Consider the following 15,518-nt stretch of genomic DNA (forward strand, 5'->3'; position numbering starts at 1 on the left):
AATGTGCTCAATTTTGTCATCCACGGGGGTCTGGAAATCTTTCAGAGTTGGTTCTACTCTAACCATTTGTTTCCAGATGTGGATCCACTGCAGCCTTGGAAAACCCTCCACTGAGGAGGAGCCACTGACCCAGTCTCTTCCAGTAAGCACCCTCCCTAGCCTCAGAACGTGTCTCTTAGCCAGCTAGCCTCTCTTCCTATCCTACGACCCTGTCTCAACCCTCACGTGCATCCCAGCCCCTAAGGTCAAAGAAGACATAACGCCCACCACAAACCATTATTCCAGAGGACTGTTTATATTGCAGCTGTTTCATCTACTCCCTCACTCCAGTGCCCCTGACCTTCATCCTGCCCATCGAGGGCATCGGTCCACTGTGGGCTTTGGTGTCCTCAGAGGAAGAAATCCTTTAATGTCTGAGGAACCTAGGGAGGAGGCAGGTGGGAGGTGCACAGACATTGGTCTGTCACTTTCATTCTTCAGTTCTTCTAAGCAGTGACATTCTCCTGAGGCCCTAGGTACCCAGACCCACTGGGATGGACACGGAATGTGGGGGGGATGAAGGCCATGCTGTCAAGTAGCACAGCCTGCTCAGGGAGGAAGGAGCTACATGTGCAAACAGAAAGAAGACCATGAGGAGCAACATGCGTGGGTTGGTGGTAGAGAACGCGGCACAGTCTGTGTCTTTGAAGTTGAATGTGCCTGCCATGGGCTGTGTTTGGGAGATCAGGGTAGGCTCCTTGGAGGAGGAGGAGGAGGAGGAGGAGGAGGAGGAGGAGGAGGAGGAGGAGGAGGAGGAGGACAAATCACTGGGGTAACTTACATCCTTCTGGATGAGCTCAGCATAAACCACGCAGGCAGCAGAGATCAGCTCATCAGCATCAAGGTCAATGAGCTTGTTGCAGGCCTGCGTGGGAGCATGGGAGCTGTTGTGGATGGGGCTGGGGCAAATGTCTCCCTGCACTCTTGGGCACAGGCAGCTGCCTGCAGCACCCAGGGAAGAAGGATGCTGCTCACAGCAGTTGCTGGGGACCACCTGACCTCTCCCCAGCCTGCTTGGCTCAATGCCTAAAATTTGATGTTTGGGGGCAATGGTAAATGTTAGCTTTCATGTTAGGCTCTAGGGAGTCCTGGAGTTCCACCAAGTGTCTTAGGGTCTTCGAAGGATGACTTGGTTTATATTTGGGGTGCCACCTAAGATTTGTTTCTTCCAACAAAGACTTCAGTAGCTTTTTAAAAATGATGGAAAACTCTAGGTCCTTCTGCTTCAGGAATATCCCAGGGCCACGGGGTTGACTGCGAGATGGTAGAGCTTAATGGTTAGGGAGTGTTCAAGGCCTCCGTTTCCTCATATGTTAACTACGAGTGATGACGATGGTTATAGCCTCTCTGTGTCAGGCTTGTGGTGAGACTTAAATGAGCTAGTCTATTAAAAGCCCTTGGCACAGTAATCCGTACCTTAGCTCTCATTGCCCTTCCTGCCTGGGGGGAATAGGTGGCACTGGTGCCCAGCACCCCATGAGCCCCGGTCTTGCAGCTGGGGTGGGGTGTCAGGGCCTCCAGGAGCTGGGCTGGTGGCTTGCCCGAGGGTGCTCTCACCAGGAGGATGTCGTCCCCGCCCATGCTTTCCTGCAGCACCTGCTCCCGCACCATCTGTAGCATGCTGTAGGCCACCAGCACCTGGAAGTTCCTGCAGGGCTTCCCCGTCAGCAGAACCTGTGGGTCAGGGCGTCTCAGTCTGGGCCCCGTAGCCTGAGACTGCAGATGCCCTGAGGATGATGTACCCACCAACCACGTGCCTGGGGTCAGCCATTCCTGGGTCTTGCTGCTGACTTGCTCATTCCTTCCTTCCTTCATTCACTCACTCATCCATTCACTCAGGCATGTGCTCACAGGTACCCCTGACTCTAGGCATTGTGCTGTCTCCTGGGGGATTCAGAGATTGAGGCTTCAGGGAATTCATTAGATAGAGGAAGGGGAGGGAGGCAATGAGGGGTGGGAGACACTAGGAAACTGTCGAATTTGAGTGAGGTTTTGGCAAGCAAGGGTTGATGGGAATTAAATGACACAAGGGTGTCACCAAAGGCCTGGGTGTAGTCATGGACTTGGGCATGGAGACCAGCCAGCCAAGAGGGAGGGACAGGCAGGTGGGAATAGATCTGTGGGACCCTACATGTCAGGTGGATGGTTGGGCTGGACTCTGCAGGCAGCAGCGGCCATGGGAGGGCAGTGATGGGCGGGCGTGGCATTCCTCAGGGGTTTCATCTGCTGATGGCTCTGGGTATTGTGGTCACAGGACTACAGGTCTCCTTGGAGACCCACCTTCTGTGAGAGAGTTCCACAGGAGCAGCACTCTGGGGAAGGGGAAGGCCAGGGCTGGGGGGACAGCTGGGGAAGTGGAAGCGTGGGGAGGCCACCTGGGCAGGGAAGCAGGGAAGTGAAGCTGCAGGCCCAGGCTCCCACCGCACAGGCCAGAGGGCCCTCCTGTGTTGACTGCCCACAGAAGTCACAGCCAGTGAGGCCTTTGTGTTAAATGAACATATGGACAAAGTGATGCTCCAGCTTCCTCCAGCAAGATGGGAGCAGGGTTGCTGACCCAACAAAACCCCAAGATACTGAACTCCATCCAAGCCAGAAGGAAAGGGAGACGCAAGGAAGACTTGCAGCTTACACTCTGCCCGAGGGGTGGAGCCCAGCCTGATGATCCCCAGTTGGGCACCTCACCTCCCAGAGCCTCCAGACGTCATCGAAGGACTTGAAGGCACGCTGGAAGCAGAAGCAGAACCAGGGGAAGAGGGACTGCACAGCTCCCGCACCCTTCCCTTCTGTGGGGAGAGAAGCCGAGGCTGTAGTCAGGGAAAACACACATGATGCAGCAAACACATGCAGATGAGGCCAAACTATGGAGCCTGCAAAACACTTGGGAAATACAAAAAGCTTGCTACCCTTTTACCAGCTGCCCTGGGAGATGGTTTAGAGTCAACTTTCAACTGCCCAGACTCCAACCCCATCCAGATAACCCTCTTCCCAGGGCCTGGAGAGGCAATCAAATGACTCTGCTGCTCTCCAGCCCCCCATGATTAGGGACGACAGTTGGGTCCCAGCCCCTCTCCCATGCCTACCCTGGGGGGTGGGTGAGGTGGCAGGAGGTGGGAGCCACTCACTTAGGTGCTCAGCAAACATGGGGTCCAGGAAGGTGATCAGGGTGCTGAGCATGTCTAGGTTCTTGCTCACGCCAATGTTGATGACACAGCTGTGTTCCTGCACACGATGGTGGGAGACAGACCGAGTCCTCCTCGGCCTCAGGGCACTGTAAGAGTCAACTCTGCTTCCCCCAGCTTCACTTCTGGAGGCTCTGTGTGTCTATCTGTGCGCTGGGCCCCCATGTCTCTACAAGTCTGTGTGTGTGTGTGTGCACATATCTGTGTGACTGTGATCTGTATGCAAGTTTGTCTGTATATGTTGTGCACCTCTGGGTGGCTGTGTAGAGTGTGTGTGTGTGTGTGTGTGTGTGTGTGTGTGTGTGTGTGTAGTAGAGATTCTCAACTGCAGTTCACAGTCTAGTGAGCCCAGTTGCCCAGTTCTTCCCTCACACAATAGTGTTGGGGCAGAGCCGACTGGGACAAGGGAAAGGCAGCACGCACATTTGCAGGGATGGTGGGGTGGAGGGAGGCATGAGGGAGGGTTCTGGGCAGCCTCTCACAGATCACGAGGAAAGGCTTTCCAGGGAGGTGTTCCAGGGAGCTGCACCTTCAAAACCCCTCAACTTGGACTGTGAGGGAGTTCCTGGGAACTACTGAGTCTCCTGGTGTGCCTGGAATTCAGGTTATGTGAAGGGAACAGCCCTGAATAACTGGCTAAGGTTATTGGATTTTATTCTGGAGGCCATGGGGAGCCATTGAGGAAGGAGAGGTGAGGAGGGAGGAGAGCCGTGCTTGGGGAAGAAAATGCCAGGAGAGGGCGCCATCCCTGGGCCTGGCGGATTCATGCTCTTTCAAGGTTTGTTGAGAGGTGGACCCAGAGCTTTGCTCCATTCCCCTTCTCCACTTCAATGCCTCCCCACCACCACTACTTTGAACCACTGGGTTTAGCATCACCCTCCCAGGCTCCTCTGAGACCCAGAAGACTGGAGGGAATGGTTGGGGTTGGAGGGAATGGCTGGGGCTGCCAATGCCTGCCCAGCCTCAAGAAGTTGTTTGGGGAGTAGTAGGGGGTGGAGAGGGGCGTCCCTGAGCTCAGGCCTTGCCCTCACCGTTTTCTGCAGGAAGAACTGGAAAAGCCAGAAGGTTTCGTGGTCGTGCTCCACCATCAGCTGGAAGAGCATCACCATCTCATGGAAGCCCTGCTGGTACTCTGTGGCAAAGAGGGGGTTGGGGAGGAGGGGCTGGGTGGGAGGGCCTGGACCCTTGGCTTAGGCTGGGCCAGGTCCCAGGAGGACATTGACAAGGGGAGGCTGAGGCTCACCTGCCTGCGTGTTGCAGACGTAACTCAGGAGCAGGATCTTCTCTAGCCTCTTCTTGTCGATGAGGACGTTGCCCAGGGGGTCTTTGTCGTAGAGTTTCTGAATGTCACGTGCTAGGTTGGAAGCAAGGGGCAAGTGGGTGGCACCAGATCACATCCAGCAGGGCTATGGGTGAGTTTCTTCCCCTACTCTAATGGGCAGGCCCTAGGACATCCTGGAGGGAGAGGGAGCTGTGAAAGGTACATCAGCCCCTGCCAGGCTCAGTTCTTCACCACACCCTGAGCTGTCTGTGTTTCTTCCCACCTCCAACCCTTTGATGAGGCCATACCCTCGGCCAGGAATGTCCTCCCCCACCCTTCCTCTCTGTCCAGTTCAAATCCAACCTCATTCAAAGCCAAAGAAAGGAGAGAGGAAGACCAGGCAGCAGGAACGTCATGCGCCCAGGGAAACATGGTATGGGGCATCTAGGGCCACACAGGAGAGACTGGTGAGGTAGATTAACCAAGGTTCAGCTGGCAAAACTCCAGGCACAAGTCAAAGCAACTCCCAGGATCCTGAAGCCATCCCTCCCTGGAAGTGACTGAGAAGGGGGCAGAGTCGGCTTCAAGCCCTCCCTCTGCCCAGCCCTCTCCACCCCACTTTGCTCACCAATGTTATTGCGAGTCTCTATGAAGTTCCGGTGCAGGTTTTCCAGAAGGGGCTGAATCTTCTCATACATTTGGCATAAGGCCTTGTAGTTCTTCCTGTGAGAACAGAACTGAGGCTGAACAAGGTGGCTTCCCCCTTCTGATAAGTGGAGAACGAGCAGCTGCAGCTACCTGTGATGCTCTCCCTCATCTCAACCTGTGCCACCCTAACTGTCCTCCAACATGCACCTGGAGTGCAGAATGGAGACGGTTTAACCTCCTGGGCTCTGTACTCCAAGCGCTGCACCTGAATCCTGGCTCTACACCTTAATAACTGGGTGTCTGCCACTGGGGGCAAGCCTTGGGGGCATCGTTTTCCATCTCTAAGCCTCAGTTTCCCCATCTGTAGAATGGGCATAATACTGGCACCTGTGCCTAAGAATTGGAAGTGCTGAGTGAGGCGGTGTTTTGTCCTCATTATTAGAATATGATTAGTTGGTATCGCTGGCTGCATGGTGGCCTCGAAAAAAACATATCCATGTCCTGACCCCTAGGACCTGTGAATGTAACCATATGGGGAAAAGAGTCTTTGTAGATGTGATTAAGCTGAGAATTTCCAGATGAGATCCTTAACTTAAGACTTTCCAGGTGGACCCCAAATCCAATGACATGTGTTCTTATAACACACAGAGAGGAGAAGGCCTCACGACCACGGGGACAGGGAATGCAGTGAGGCACACCAGCCGAGGAACACTGGGAGCCACCAGAAGCTGGGAGGTAAGGAAGGGTTCTACCCTAGAGCCTTTGGAAGGAGCCAACACCTTGATTTTGGGCTCCCAGCTCCAGAACTGTGAGAGGACAGGTTTCTGTTGTCGGAAGTCACCCAGCATGTGGTACTTGCTAAGGCAGCCTCAGGAAACCAACACAGGTGGGCTCTTGTCAGAGCTCCCGAGCCTCTCTGAGCTCCCCAGCCTGGCCCTCACACCCCCGTCCCACCCTCGGTCACTCTGGCTGCCCCCGGCGTGTGAATCTTTTCCACATTCTGTCTGGACGCTCCCTTGGGGCTGGGCCTAGCTCCTGCTTCAGGCTCCCAGACCCGTGAGTCCACCTCAGGCTACACCGTGATGCAGCCACAATCCAAAGGAGTCCATTCCTCTGATGGGAAGATATTCAGCAGTGGAGTCAGTCTGACTCAGCCAGTGTGTACGGAGACCTCCCATGGACAGGCAAGGTCAGGAGAGGGCCCAAGACAAAGGCAAACTGGCGGCAGCCTCTGCCCTTATTTGCATTCAACCTGGGAGGGAAGACACAGGCTCCAGTCTCACTACTGTGGCACCAAGTGCCCAGGGTCGTGGAAGTGCAAGTCAAGGGCCTCTGGTTTGAGGGAGGGAGGATTCCTGTCAAAATCATAAAAGCTACTCATTCCTCCCCTGTGCAAGGTGCCTTACCTGTATTATCTGATTCAGCCCCCACAACCACTCTGTGAAATAAACTGTAACCCGAATTTTATGAAGGAGGAGGCTGAGACTTCAGCACTGAAGTTCTTGGGCAAGTTCACCCAGCGTGTAAATCAGAGTGCTGAAATTTGAACCCAGTTTCCAAATCCAAGACGGTTCAAGTTCAAAGCTAGTGTGTTGTCTACTGAACCAAAGTGCCTCATCCCTGGCTCCATTGGGAGATCTGGGAGGGCTGCTTGGAGGAGGTGCACTGTGGGATATGGGCCTTGAAGGAAGGGTGGGCTTTTGATAGGCGAATGATAGAAATCCATTGTGGAGGAAGGAGAAAGGGTGAACCAAGGACAGAGAGGAGTGCAAATGTGGTCCGTGCTGGGGCAGGGGTGGGGCAGGGGTGGGCAAATGAGGAGTCAGTGAGGCTGTCAGTGTGGTTGGAATGTCAGGCTCTGGGATAGTGGGCGATGTGGAGCTACGATCAGGAAGTTTTTGGAAGAGATGTGCTATTTGAAACGTTACCAATTATACCACTGGGAGTGTTTCATCTAAGGACACAGGCAGCCCATACTGGGTTTTGTACCTTCCCCCTGGGCACTGGGAGGAAACACTGGACACAGGCGGGGAGTGGGGAGACTAGACCCAGGAGGCAGCTCAGCCACAGGGGGCAGGGAGGAGGTGGAGTTGGGGTGGCACCCAGGGAAGTGGGTGGCAGACTGTGTTCAAAGGCTGCTTCAGAGGGAGAATGCATAGACCCTAGGGAAGGATGGGACTTGGGGGCCCAGGGGTGGGAGGAGTGGCTGGGACCAAGCCCATGCCTGGCAGTTGGTAGGCTGGTAAATGGAGCTCAGGGAGAGAAGGCACTGGCATGAACTGGCCGCACCTCCTGTGGGCTGTGCCTGGGTCAGGAGGCGTGGGGTTCCTCTCGGAATGAGAAGGAACCTTCTGCATGGGGGCAGAAGACAGTCTGCAGCCTGGGGAGGCAGCACTTGCCACCTGCAGGCCCCCCTCCCGTCCCAACAGGGTCTGGAGTGTTCTACCTCCTCATGCTGTCCACCGTGAGCCGCTCATCCTGGGAACTCTGCCATGAGAAGTAGCCCGTGAGGAACTTCCAGGCTTCAGTCCTCACGAAGGGGTGCAGACCCTGGGGTGGGGGTGGGAGGTAGGGGTCATGGGCTCTTCGATGCCTACCGAAAGGGCCTTATCCAACACCACACCTGCCCCCTGCCCGTCCATGCTCCCAGTTCCAGGGCAAGGCCAAGGGTAGCTTGGGGACCCACCCTTTCCAGGATGTTAACACAAATGAAGTCCCGTGACTTGGCCAAGTGGCCGTTCTCATCAAAGAAGCTGTCCCATTCTGTCTTGTCAATGGGTGGTTTTCTCTTCACCTGGCAAAAGCAGCAACCAGTTCCACCTTATGTTAGGAGCCTTCAGCTTTTAAGTGTGATTTTAAATAATACGTTCTGGACTTTGCAATATGAATCAAAGCGCACAGCCTGACTTACTTCTGGAAATCTATCTTGAGGACATTACTGAAAATATACAGAAAAAATCCTGTATGCATAATATAACTTTCATTGCACATTACTTACCAACATGAAAAATGCAAGCACTCTAAATGTTCTGCAATAAGGGGGTAGTTAAGTCAACTGTGGTTTATGTGCTCAATGGAATATTTTGAGGCATATAAATGTTGTTTACAAGGAATGAATAATAATCTGAAAAAATACAAATGTTAACAGAAAAAAGCAGAATACAGAATTGTGTATCTAGCATTTTCTCTATGTGCTATACTCTGTAGTACAACTATGGCACTCATAGTAATACCTCTCTATGTATTGTGTCTGTTATATATTATAATAACACCCTGCATAAACTCTAATATATAATGCATTGACTACTATAAAGTTGTTAGAAAAAGACTGAAAAAATACAAAAAAAGTCCCCCCCACAACTAAAAACAGCAGTGATTATCTTTGAGTGATAGGAAATAAGTACTTTTTATCCCTTTTCTTGTTTTTTTTTTTTTTTTTCCTTTTTTTTCCTTTTTTTTTTTTGAGACAGTCTCACTCTGTTGCCAGGCTGGAGTGCAGCGGTGTGGTCTCGGGTCACTGCAACCTCCGCCCCCCGGGTTCAAGCAATTCTCCTGCCTCAGCTTCCTGAGTAGCTGGGATTACAGGCACAAGCCACCACACCCAACTAATTTTTGTATTTTTAGTAGAAAGGGTGTTTCACCATGTTGGCCAGGATGGTCTTGATCTCTTGGCCTCAGGTAATCCACCTACCTCAGCCTCCCGAAGTGCTGGGATTACAGGCATTAGCCACCGCACCTGGCCTTTCTTGTATTTTTAAAATTTTCTATAATAATGTATACTGCTTTGATCATAGGAAAATATAAAATAAGCATTAATTAGACACAGTTATGAGCTCCACTTTACCTTTCCTGGAAATGTAAAATGGTTCATTATGAGGGATGATTTCTGCTTTTGATAAGGGAGTGTGTGTGTATGTGTGTGTGTGTTGTATATATCTGTGTGCTATGTGTATGTGGACGTGTGTGTGTGTGTATGTGCTGGAGAGAGGTGAGTGCACTGTATGCAAAGTAATTCAAAATGCTTATAAAACAATAACTAGGGTCAGGTGCAGTGGCTCATGCATATAATCCCAGCACTTTGGGAGGCCAAGGCAGGTGGATCACTTGAGGTCAGTTCAAGACCAGCCTGGGCAACATGGTGAAACCCTGTCTCTACTAAAAATACAAAAACTAGCCAGGCATGGTGGTGCATGCCTGTAATCCTAGCTCCTCGGGAGGCTGAGGCAGGAGAATTAAGTGAACCCGATAGGCAGAGGTTACAGTGAGCTGAGATCATACCACTGCACTCCAAACTGGGCAACAGAGCACATAATAATAATAATGTCTCTAATAATAATAACAATAACAACAACAACGACAACAAAACAACTAGGAGTGAGGGTTCCTGTTGGAATAAGAGAAGATTCCTTTCTTCCTGGGGTATTCCCTTCTACTGGAGAGAAGACTATCTTGAAATGCCACATCGCAGACATAAAGATGTGCTGATGGACAAAGCTGAGGAGACAGGTAAATATACACACTCCCAACTTCCCATTAGTATACATCTGAATATGTGACTCAAAATTAAATTTGCATACAAATCACTTAAGTATCTTCTGCAGGTTCAGGTTCTGATTCAGAGGGTTTGGGGTGGGCCCCAAGATGATGTATTTCTAACAAGCTCCTGAGTAACAGGTGATGCTGCTGGTCCACAAACCACATGAGTAGTAAAGTATTAGAAGGTAAAACAGGCCGGGCATGGTGGCTCACGCCTGTAATCCCAGCACTTTGGAAGGCCCAAGCGGGCAGATCACTTGAGGTCAGGAGTTCGAGACCAGTCTGGCCAACATGATAAAACTCCGTATCTACTAAAAAAAAATACAAAAATTAGCCAGGTGTGGTGATAGGGTGCCTGTAATCCCAGCTACTCGGGAGGCTGAAGCAGAAGAATCACTTGAACCTGGGAGGCGGAGGTTGCAGGGAGCCAAGATCGTGGCACTATACTCCAGCCTGGGTGACAGAGCAAGGCTCCTTCTCAAATAAATAAATACAGAAATAAATGAAGGCAAAGCAGCCTTGTTAACTAAAAATAAGAGCCCACAGGCCCCAAATCGGGATAATTTCCACTAACTGTATGTTTGATGGAAATGGATTGAGAAACACATTCTTTAATAACTCGTGCATGCCCTGTCATCTGGACCCAAATAGGACATATGGGCCAAGAAGTTACAAATCTCGGTGTGGGCCTAACCCTGGGAAGCAGCGTCTGCCCTGATGTGTTCCGCACCTGCATAGACACTGCCACTCATCAGACCGAGCTTTCTGCCCCTCTGACTGTCATCATGTTCTCCCAACCTACACTCATTCAGAAACTGCAACACTCAGCATGCAATGTGGCAGGAAGCAGAAGGGAACAGGCAAAGCTGGGCTGTGTCCCGGGATCCTTAACTATAAAAGGAAATGCTTTAACTTTAGAAATGCATTTCCATAAGGATTTTAGTCAATTTGTCCATTTCTATAATAAAGGCAGCTGTGATTCTGGTGGAGACTGCATTGAATCTGTAAGCCAGTTTGGGAGAACTGATGACACTATTGAGTCCTCTGACCCATGAACACAGTATATTTCTCCGTTTATGTAGGTCTTTTAAAATTTCTCTCGGCAGTGTCTTGTAGTTTTCAGTGTCTACGTCATTCATATATTTTGTCAAATTTATCCGTAAGTATTTTATATTTCACATGCTACTATAAAAAGCATCATTTTAAAATTAAAATTTCTAATAGAAATACAATGTACTTTTATATATCGATCTTGTATTCCTGCAACCTAGTAAAACTCACTTATTAGTCCTAGTGGTTTTCTTGTGGATTCCATGGGATTTATGACATAGACCAGGGGTCAGCAAATTGTGATCCATGGGTCAAATGTGGCCTCCAATCTGTTTTTCTAAATAAAGTTTGATTAGGCCACAGCCACACCCACTCATTCATTTTCGTCTGTGGCTGCATTCATGCTATGATGGCAGAGTTGAGTAGCTGCAACAGAGATTTGCATGGACACAAAGCCAAAAATTCTATTGTGACCGTTGCAGAAAAAATTTGTCACCTCTGACATAGATGAGCATGTTCATCTGTGAATAAAGGCAGTTTAACTTCTTCCTTTCAAGTATGGATGCCTTTTATTTATGTTTTCTTGTTTTACCTCACTGGCTAGAACTCAAGTGCAACGTTGAATAAAAGTGATGAGAGAAGACATTCTTGCTTTGTTCCTAATCTTAGAGGAGCGGCATTCAGGCTTTCACAATTCAGTATAATGTGAACTCTAGGCTTCCTACAGATGCCTTTTATCAGGTTGAAGACAGTCCCTTCCCGTTCTAGCATACTGAGAGTTTTAAATTAGGAATGGATGTTGGATTTTGTCAAATAGTGTTCTGTATCTATTGAAATGGTCATATGGCTTTTCGTTTTTGAGTTTGTTAGGATGGTAAATTACACTGAATAATTTTGAATGGTAAATAAGCCTTGCATTCCTGGGATGAGCCCCACTTGGTGATGATGTGCTATGCTTTTTATACATTGTTGGATTCTATTTGCTAAAATTTTATTTAGAATTTTTGCATCCATGTTCACAAGAATCATTTGCCTGTGAGTTTCTTTTCTTGTAATATCTCTAATTTTGGTATCAGGGTAATGTTGGCCTCACAGAATGAGTAGGGATGTGTTTTTTTTTTTTTTTTTTTAGTTTTCTGGAAGTGTTTTTATAGAATTGGTATCATTTCTTTTTAAAATATTTGGTAGAACCAGCGAAGTCATCTGGGCTAAACTTTTCTTTGTGGGAAAGTTTTTAACTACAGATTTCATTTCTTTATTAGATATTAGGATGGAGTCAAAAGAAATTGCTTTATTTTTGACTTTAAACATTAGGAATTTAAAGGAACAGGACATCTTCCCTCTAACTCACTTTAAAAAATAAAAGCAAGCAATACAGGAAACAATAAGGAATTAATAAAAGCATAAAGCATAAAAATGATAGAAATCCAAATAAATTAATTATGAAAACAAATGCATTACATTCTCTTATTAGCTGTAAACATTAAAAAGCAATTGATGATGTGCCAGACACTGTTCTAAGCACTTTATATATATCAACCCATTTAATCTTCACAAGTATCTATGAGGTGGTATAGTTCTTGAACTGTTTTACAGATCAGGGAACTGAAGCCATAGGAGGGTTAATTAGCATATCTGAGGCCACACAGAAAGTATCAGAGCTGAAGTTTGAACCCAAAGCTGTTTGATGCAAGAGTCAGAGGCCTAACCCTAATGCCATGCTGGGGGTGGGAGGGGCAGTGGGAAGGAATTAAAAGGCAAGGATTTTCCACTCAAATAAAAAATATGTATCTTACGTAAGCTGTGAACAAAAGAAATACCTTAAAATCAAATGTCCTACAATGATTAAAAAATAAACGACGAACAAAGGTATGAAAAAATGTCAAACACAATGGAGAGGTAATATTGAAATTAAAGTAATATGCACAGCACACCATAACAAAACATACAGCATCAACACAACAAGGCAGAAATAGTTAGAAACATCACAAGAAGACATCTGTTGAGTATTCAGAGACTTTGCATCTCTAAACCTCTACCTGCAACAATTGGCCATCTGCCTACTTTGCCATGGTTGAATTTGTTTATAAAACGTCACTGCTTCTTCCTTCTAGGAAACTTCATTTGTCTACACCCACCAGTTCCCTGTATCTCTCCAAACCTCAGCAAACTATAGGCCACCCAAAAGACTATCTAAGACACTTGCTATTAAGCCAAGGACCAGAACAAGAAGGCTGTTGACCCGTAGAAGGCCAAGGGGGAAATGTCACTTAGAAGCCCCCTGTCTACATGCACACTACCTACCTGCCTATGCTAGAAATCAGAGAAATGTGTATCTAGGCTCCTTTAACGTGATGGAGATTGTCAGCACAGTGGCTTGTCAAATTAACCTTCATCTTCCCATGTTCCTCTGTTCTTTGCTCAACCAACCTATTAACACACTTTCCCATACACTGGATATAATGAGCTGGTAATCCAGGAGGGGAAGTATGCAGTTTGCGAGGGGCTGGCTACCTCCAGCTCTGCAATGGTGCCTTTCCTAGTCTCCTGGGAAGCATAGTGCTAGATAGAGCAGCTGTGGAAATCTCTCACCTTCAGGGTGTGTCTAGGCAGGTTAAAGCTCTACATCAGCAAATCTGAGGAAGCCTTGGCCATTCTTCCCCTGGGGAAGGGGATCAGAAGTGGAAGCCCTAAGTGGCTCAGCCCCTCTAAAAGTTTCCTGCGCTAGAGGCCTTGGCTTCAGGCATAAATCTCCTCTCGCCACTGCATCATTGGGTTAGGGCTTTTCTCCCTTATTTTCAGTAAAATAAGAAAGCCTTTGAAGGACAAGAAAAACTTTTTATGAGGATTTTGATGCCAAGTTTCTCTGAATGCTCATAGCCACAGAGCCTCCAATAAAGCCCAGGGAAGGTCATTGACTTTGCTTAAGGTTCCTTCCCTCCCTCCCTCCCTCCCTCCCTCCCTCCCTCCCTCCCTCCCTCCCTCCCTCCCTCTCTTCCTTCCTTCCTTCCTTCCTTTCTTCCTTCCTTCCTTCCTTCTTTCCTTCCTTCTTCCTTCTTTCTTCTTTCTTCTTTCTTTCTTCTTCTTCTTCTTTTTTTTGATGGCGTCTCGCTCCGTCACCCAGGCTGGAGTGTAGTGGCACAATCTCAGCTCACCGCAACCCCCACCTCCTTGGTTCAAGAGATTCTCCTGCCTCAGTCTCTTAAGTAACTGGGATTACAGGGCTCACTACCATGCTTGGCTAATTTTTTGTATTTTTTAGTAGAGATAGGGTTTCACCACATTGGCCAGGCTGATCTTGAACTCATGACCTCAGGTGATCCACCCGTTTTGGCCTCCCAAAGTGCTGGGATTACAGGGGTGAGCCACTGCGCCCAGACAAGGTTCTCTTTTCTACTCCAGTTCACCTGAGGACAAGATACACTCCCAACCATAACAGGGGGTCCCCACTTCAGCAGTTATTACCACACCAGGTGTGGAGGGTGTACCATCAGTACAGCACAGTGATGAAGAAAATGGTTTTAAACAGTGGTTCACAAAGCTAATTGTGCATCAGAGTCCCCTGGAGGGATGAGTTACGAAAAACACAGATCTCTGGGCTTCGTCTCAAGTTTCTTGTTCAGAAGATCTGGGGCCCAAGAGTCTGCATTCTTACAAGTTCCCAGTTGGTGCTAATGCTGCAGGTTTGGGTGCTACACGTTGAGAATATTGATTTTTGCACCCCACCTGTCTGGGTCTAAATACAAGTTAAGCCACTTACAAGCTGTGTGACTGTGGGCAAGTGACAAAGTCTCGGTGGCTCCATTTTCTCATTTATAAAAAGAAGACAACAGCATTATTCACCTCATAAAGTTGTGATGAGAATGAATGACTATAAATAAAGCATTTAGAACAGTCATCGTATATAATAAATGCTATGTGACAGTTTATTTTATTAGCCTTCTCTAAGCTCAGAGAAATGAGAAAGATGTAAAGAAAATTTAAAGCAAGGCCTGGTGATAATTTGCAATAAAGCAATAACATTTAAAATTCAGGGACGGGGTGTCCATTTTGCATTTTTATGTATCACTCTCTTAATCACTATGATTAATGAGACCTGAGATTGGCTAAAGTTATTGTAATTAGTTATGATTTTGAAAAAATACTGTGTGGAAAATTTTTATGACTGAAGCCGACTTCTAACAAATAGCTGTAACTTGTAAACTGGGTTTAGAACTAGCTACTAACAAAAGCGTTACTGCCACCTGGTGGCCGTATACCAAAATTGTTGGCAAAAAGCGCTGATGAAAATCTGTCAGCATCTTCAGGGACGTGCTTGCAAACCTACACAACTCAATAAAGTTAGAATAGCACATTTGGGGAGAAGGTTTTGCTGGCTTGGAAAGAAGGTGAAAGGGTGCTTTGATATCTCAGTCCTGTTCTTGGGCTGATGGTAAGAGTAAGGTACAACCGCCCTTGCTCCACCTTCTATGTTAGCTCAGGGTTCTAGCTTTTCCCACCCAGCAGGGGAAAATGGTCCCAGTGTCAACCAGAGGCTGGGGAGGGAGGCACTCAGAACTGACGAAGAACACGCACCAGGATGAAGGAGGCTGACTGTCTGGCAGAGAGGCTGTTTTCAGGAGAGAGGGTGGTCATGGCCTCTGCTGTCTTCCAAACAGCCTCTGATCAGAACTCACTTGGAGCCCTAGTGATGCTTAATCAGCAGAGGAATGTGATCTTCCTTTTCGGAGATGGGTTGCATTCCCAGGAGGAACTGGCTGCTCCTGACCTCCCACACTGGAACAGGGCCGGCCAGCGGTGTGTCA

The 15,518-nt window shown here is 48.3% G+C and overlaps 1 protein-coding gene across 1 annotated transcript; it reads right to left on the minus strand.

The window, feature by feature from the left end:
• Window positions 1-276: 276 nt before the first annotated feature.
• LOC105463772 (TBC1 domain family member 21) lies at window positions 277-15,515 on the minus strand. Its single transcript, XM_011711062.2, has 11 exons — window positions 15,289-15,515; window positions 7,814-7,921; window positions 7,574-7,677; window positions 5,108-5,202; window positions 4,462-4,572; window positions 4,250-4,350; window positions 3,162-3,258; window positions 2,722-2,822; window positions 1,597-1,713; window positions 821-904; window positions 277-422 (listed from the first exon to the last, which is right to left on the minus strand). The coding sequence occupies exons 1-11, from the start codon at window positions 15,346-15,348 to the stop codon at window positions 390-392; spliced, it is 1,011 nt and encodes a 336-aa protein (XP_011709364.1). The 5' UTR covers window positions 15,349-15,515; the 3' UTR covers window positions 277-389.
• Window positions 15,516-15,518: the final 3 nt, after the last annotated feature.

This window comes from Macaca nemestrina, chromosome 7, assembly GCF_043159975.1.
Source record: "Macaca nemestrina isolate mMacNem1 chromosome 7, mMacNem.hap1, whole genome shotgun sequence".
Classification (NCBI taxonomy): domain Eukaryota; kingdom Metazoa; phylum Chordata; class Mammalia; order Primates; family Cercopithecidae; genus Macaca; species Macaca nemestrina.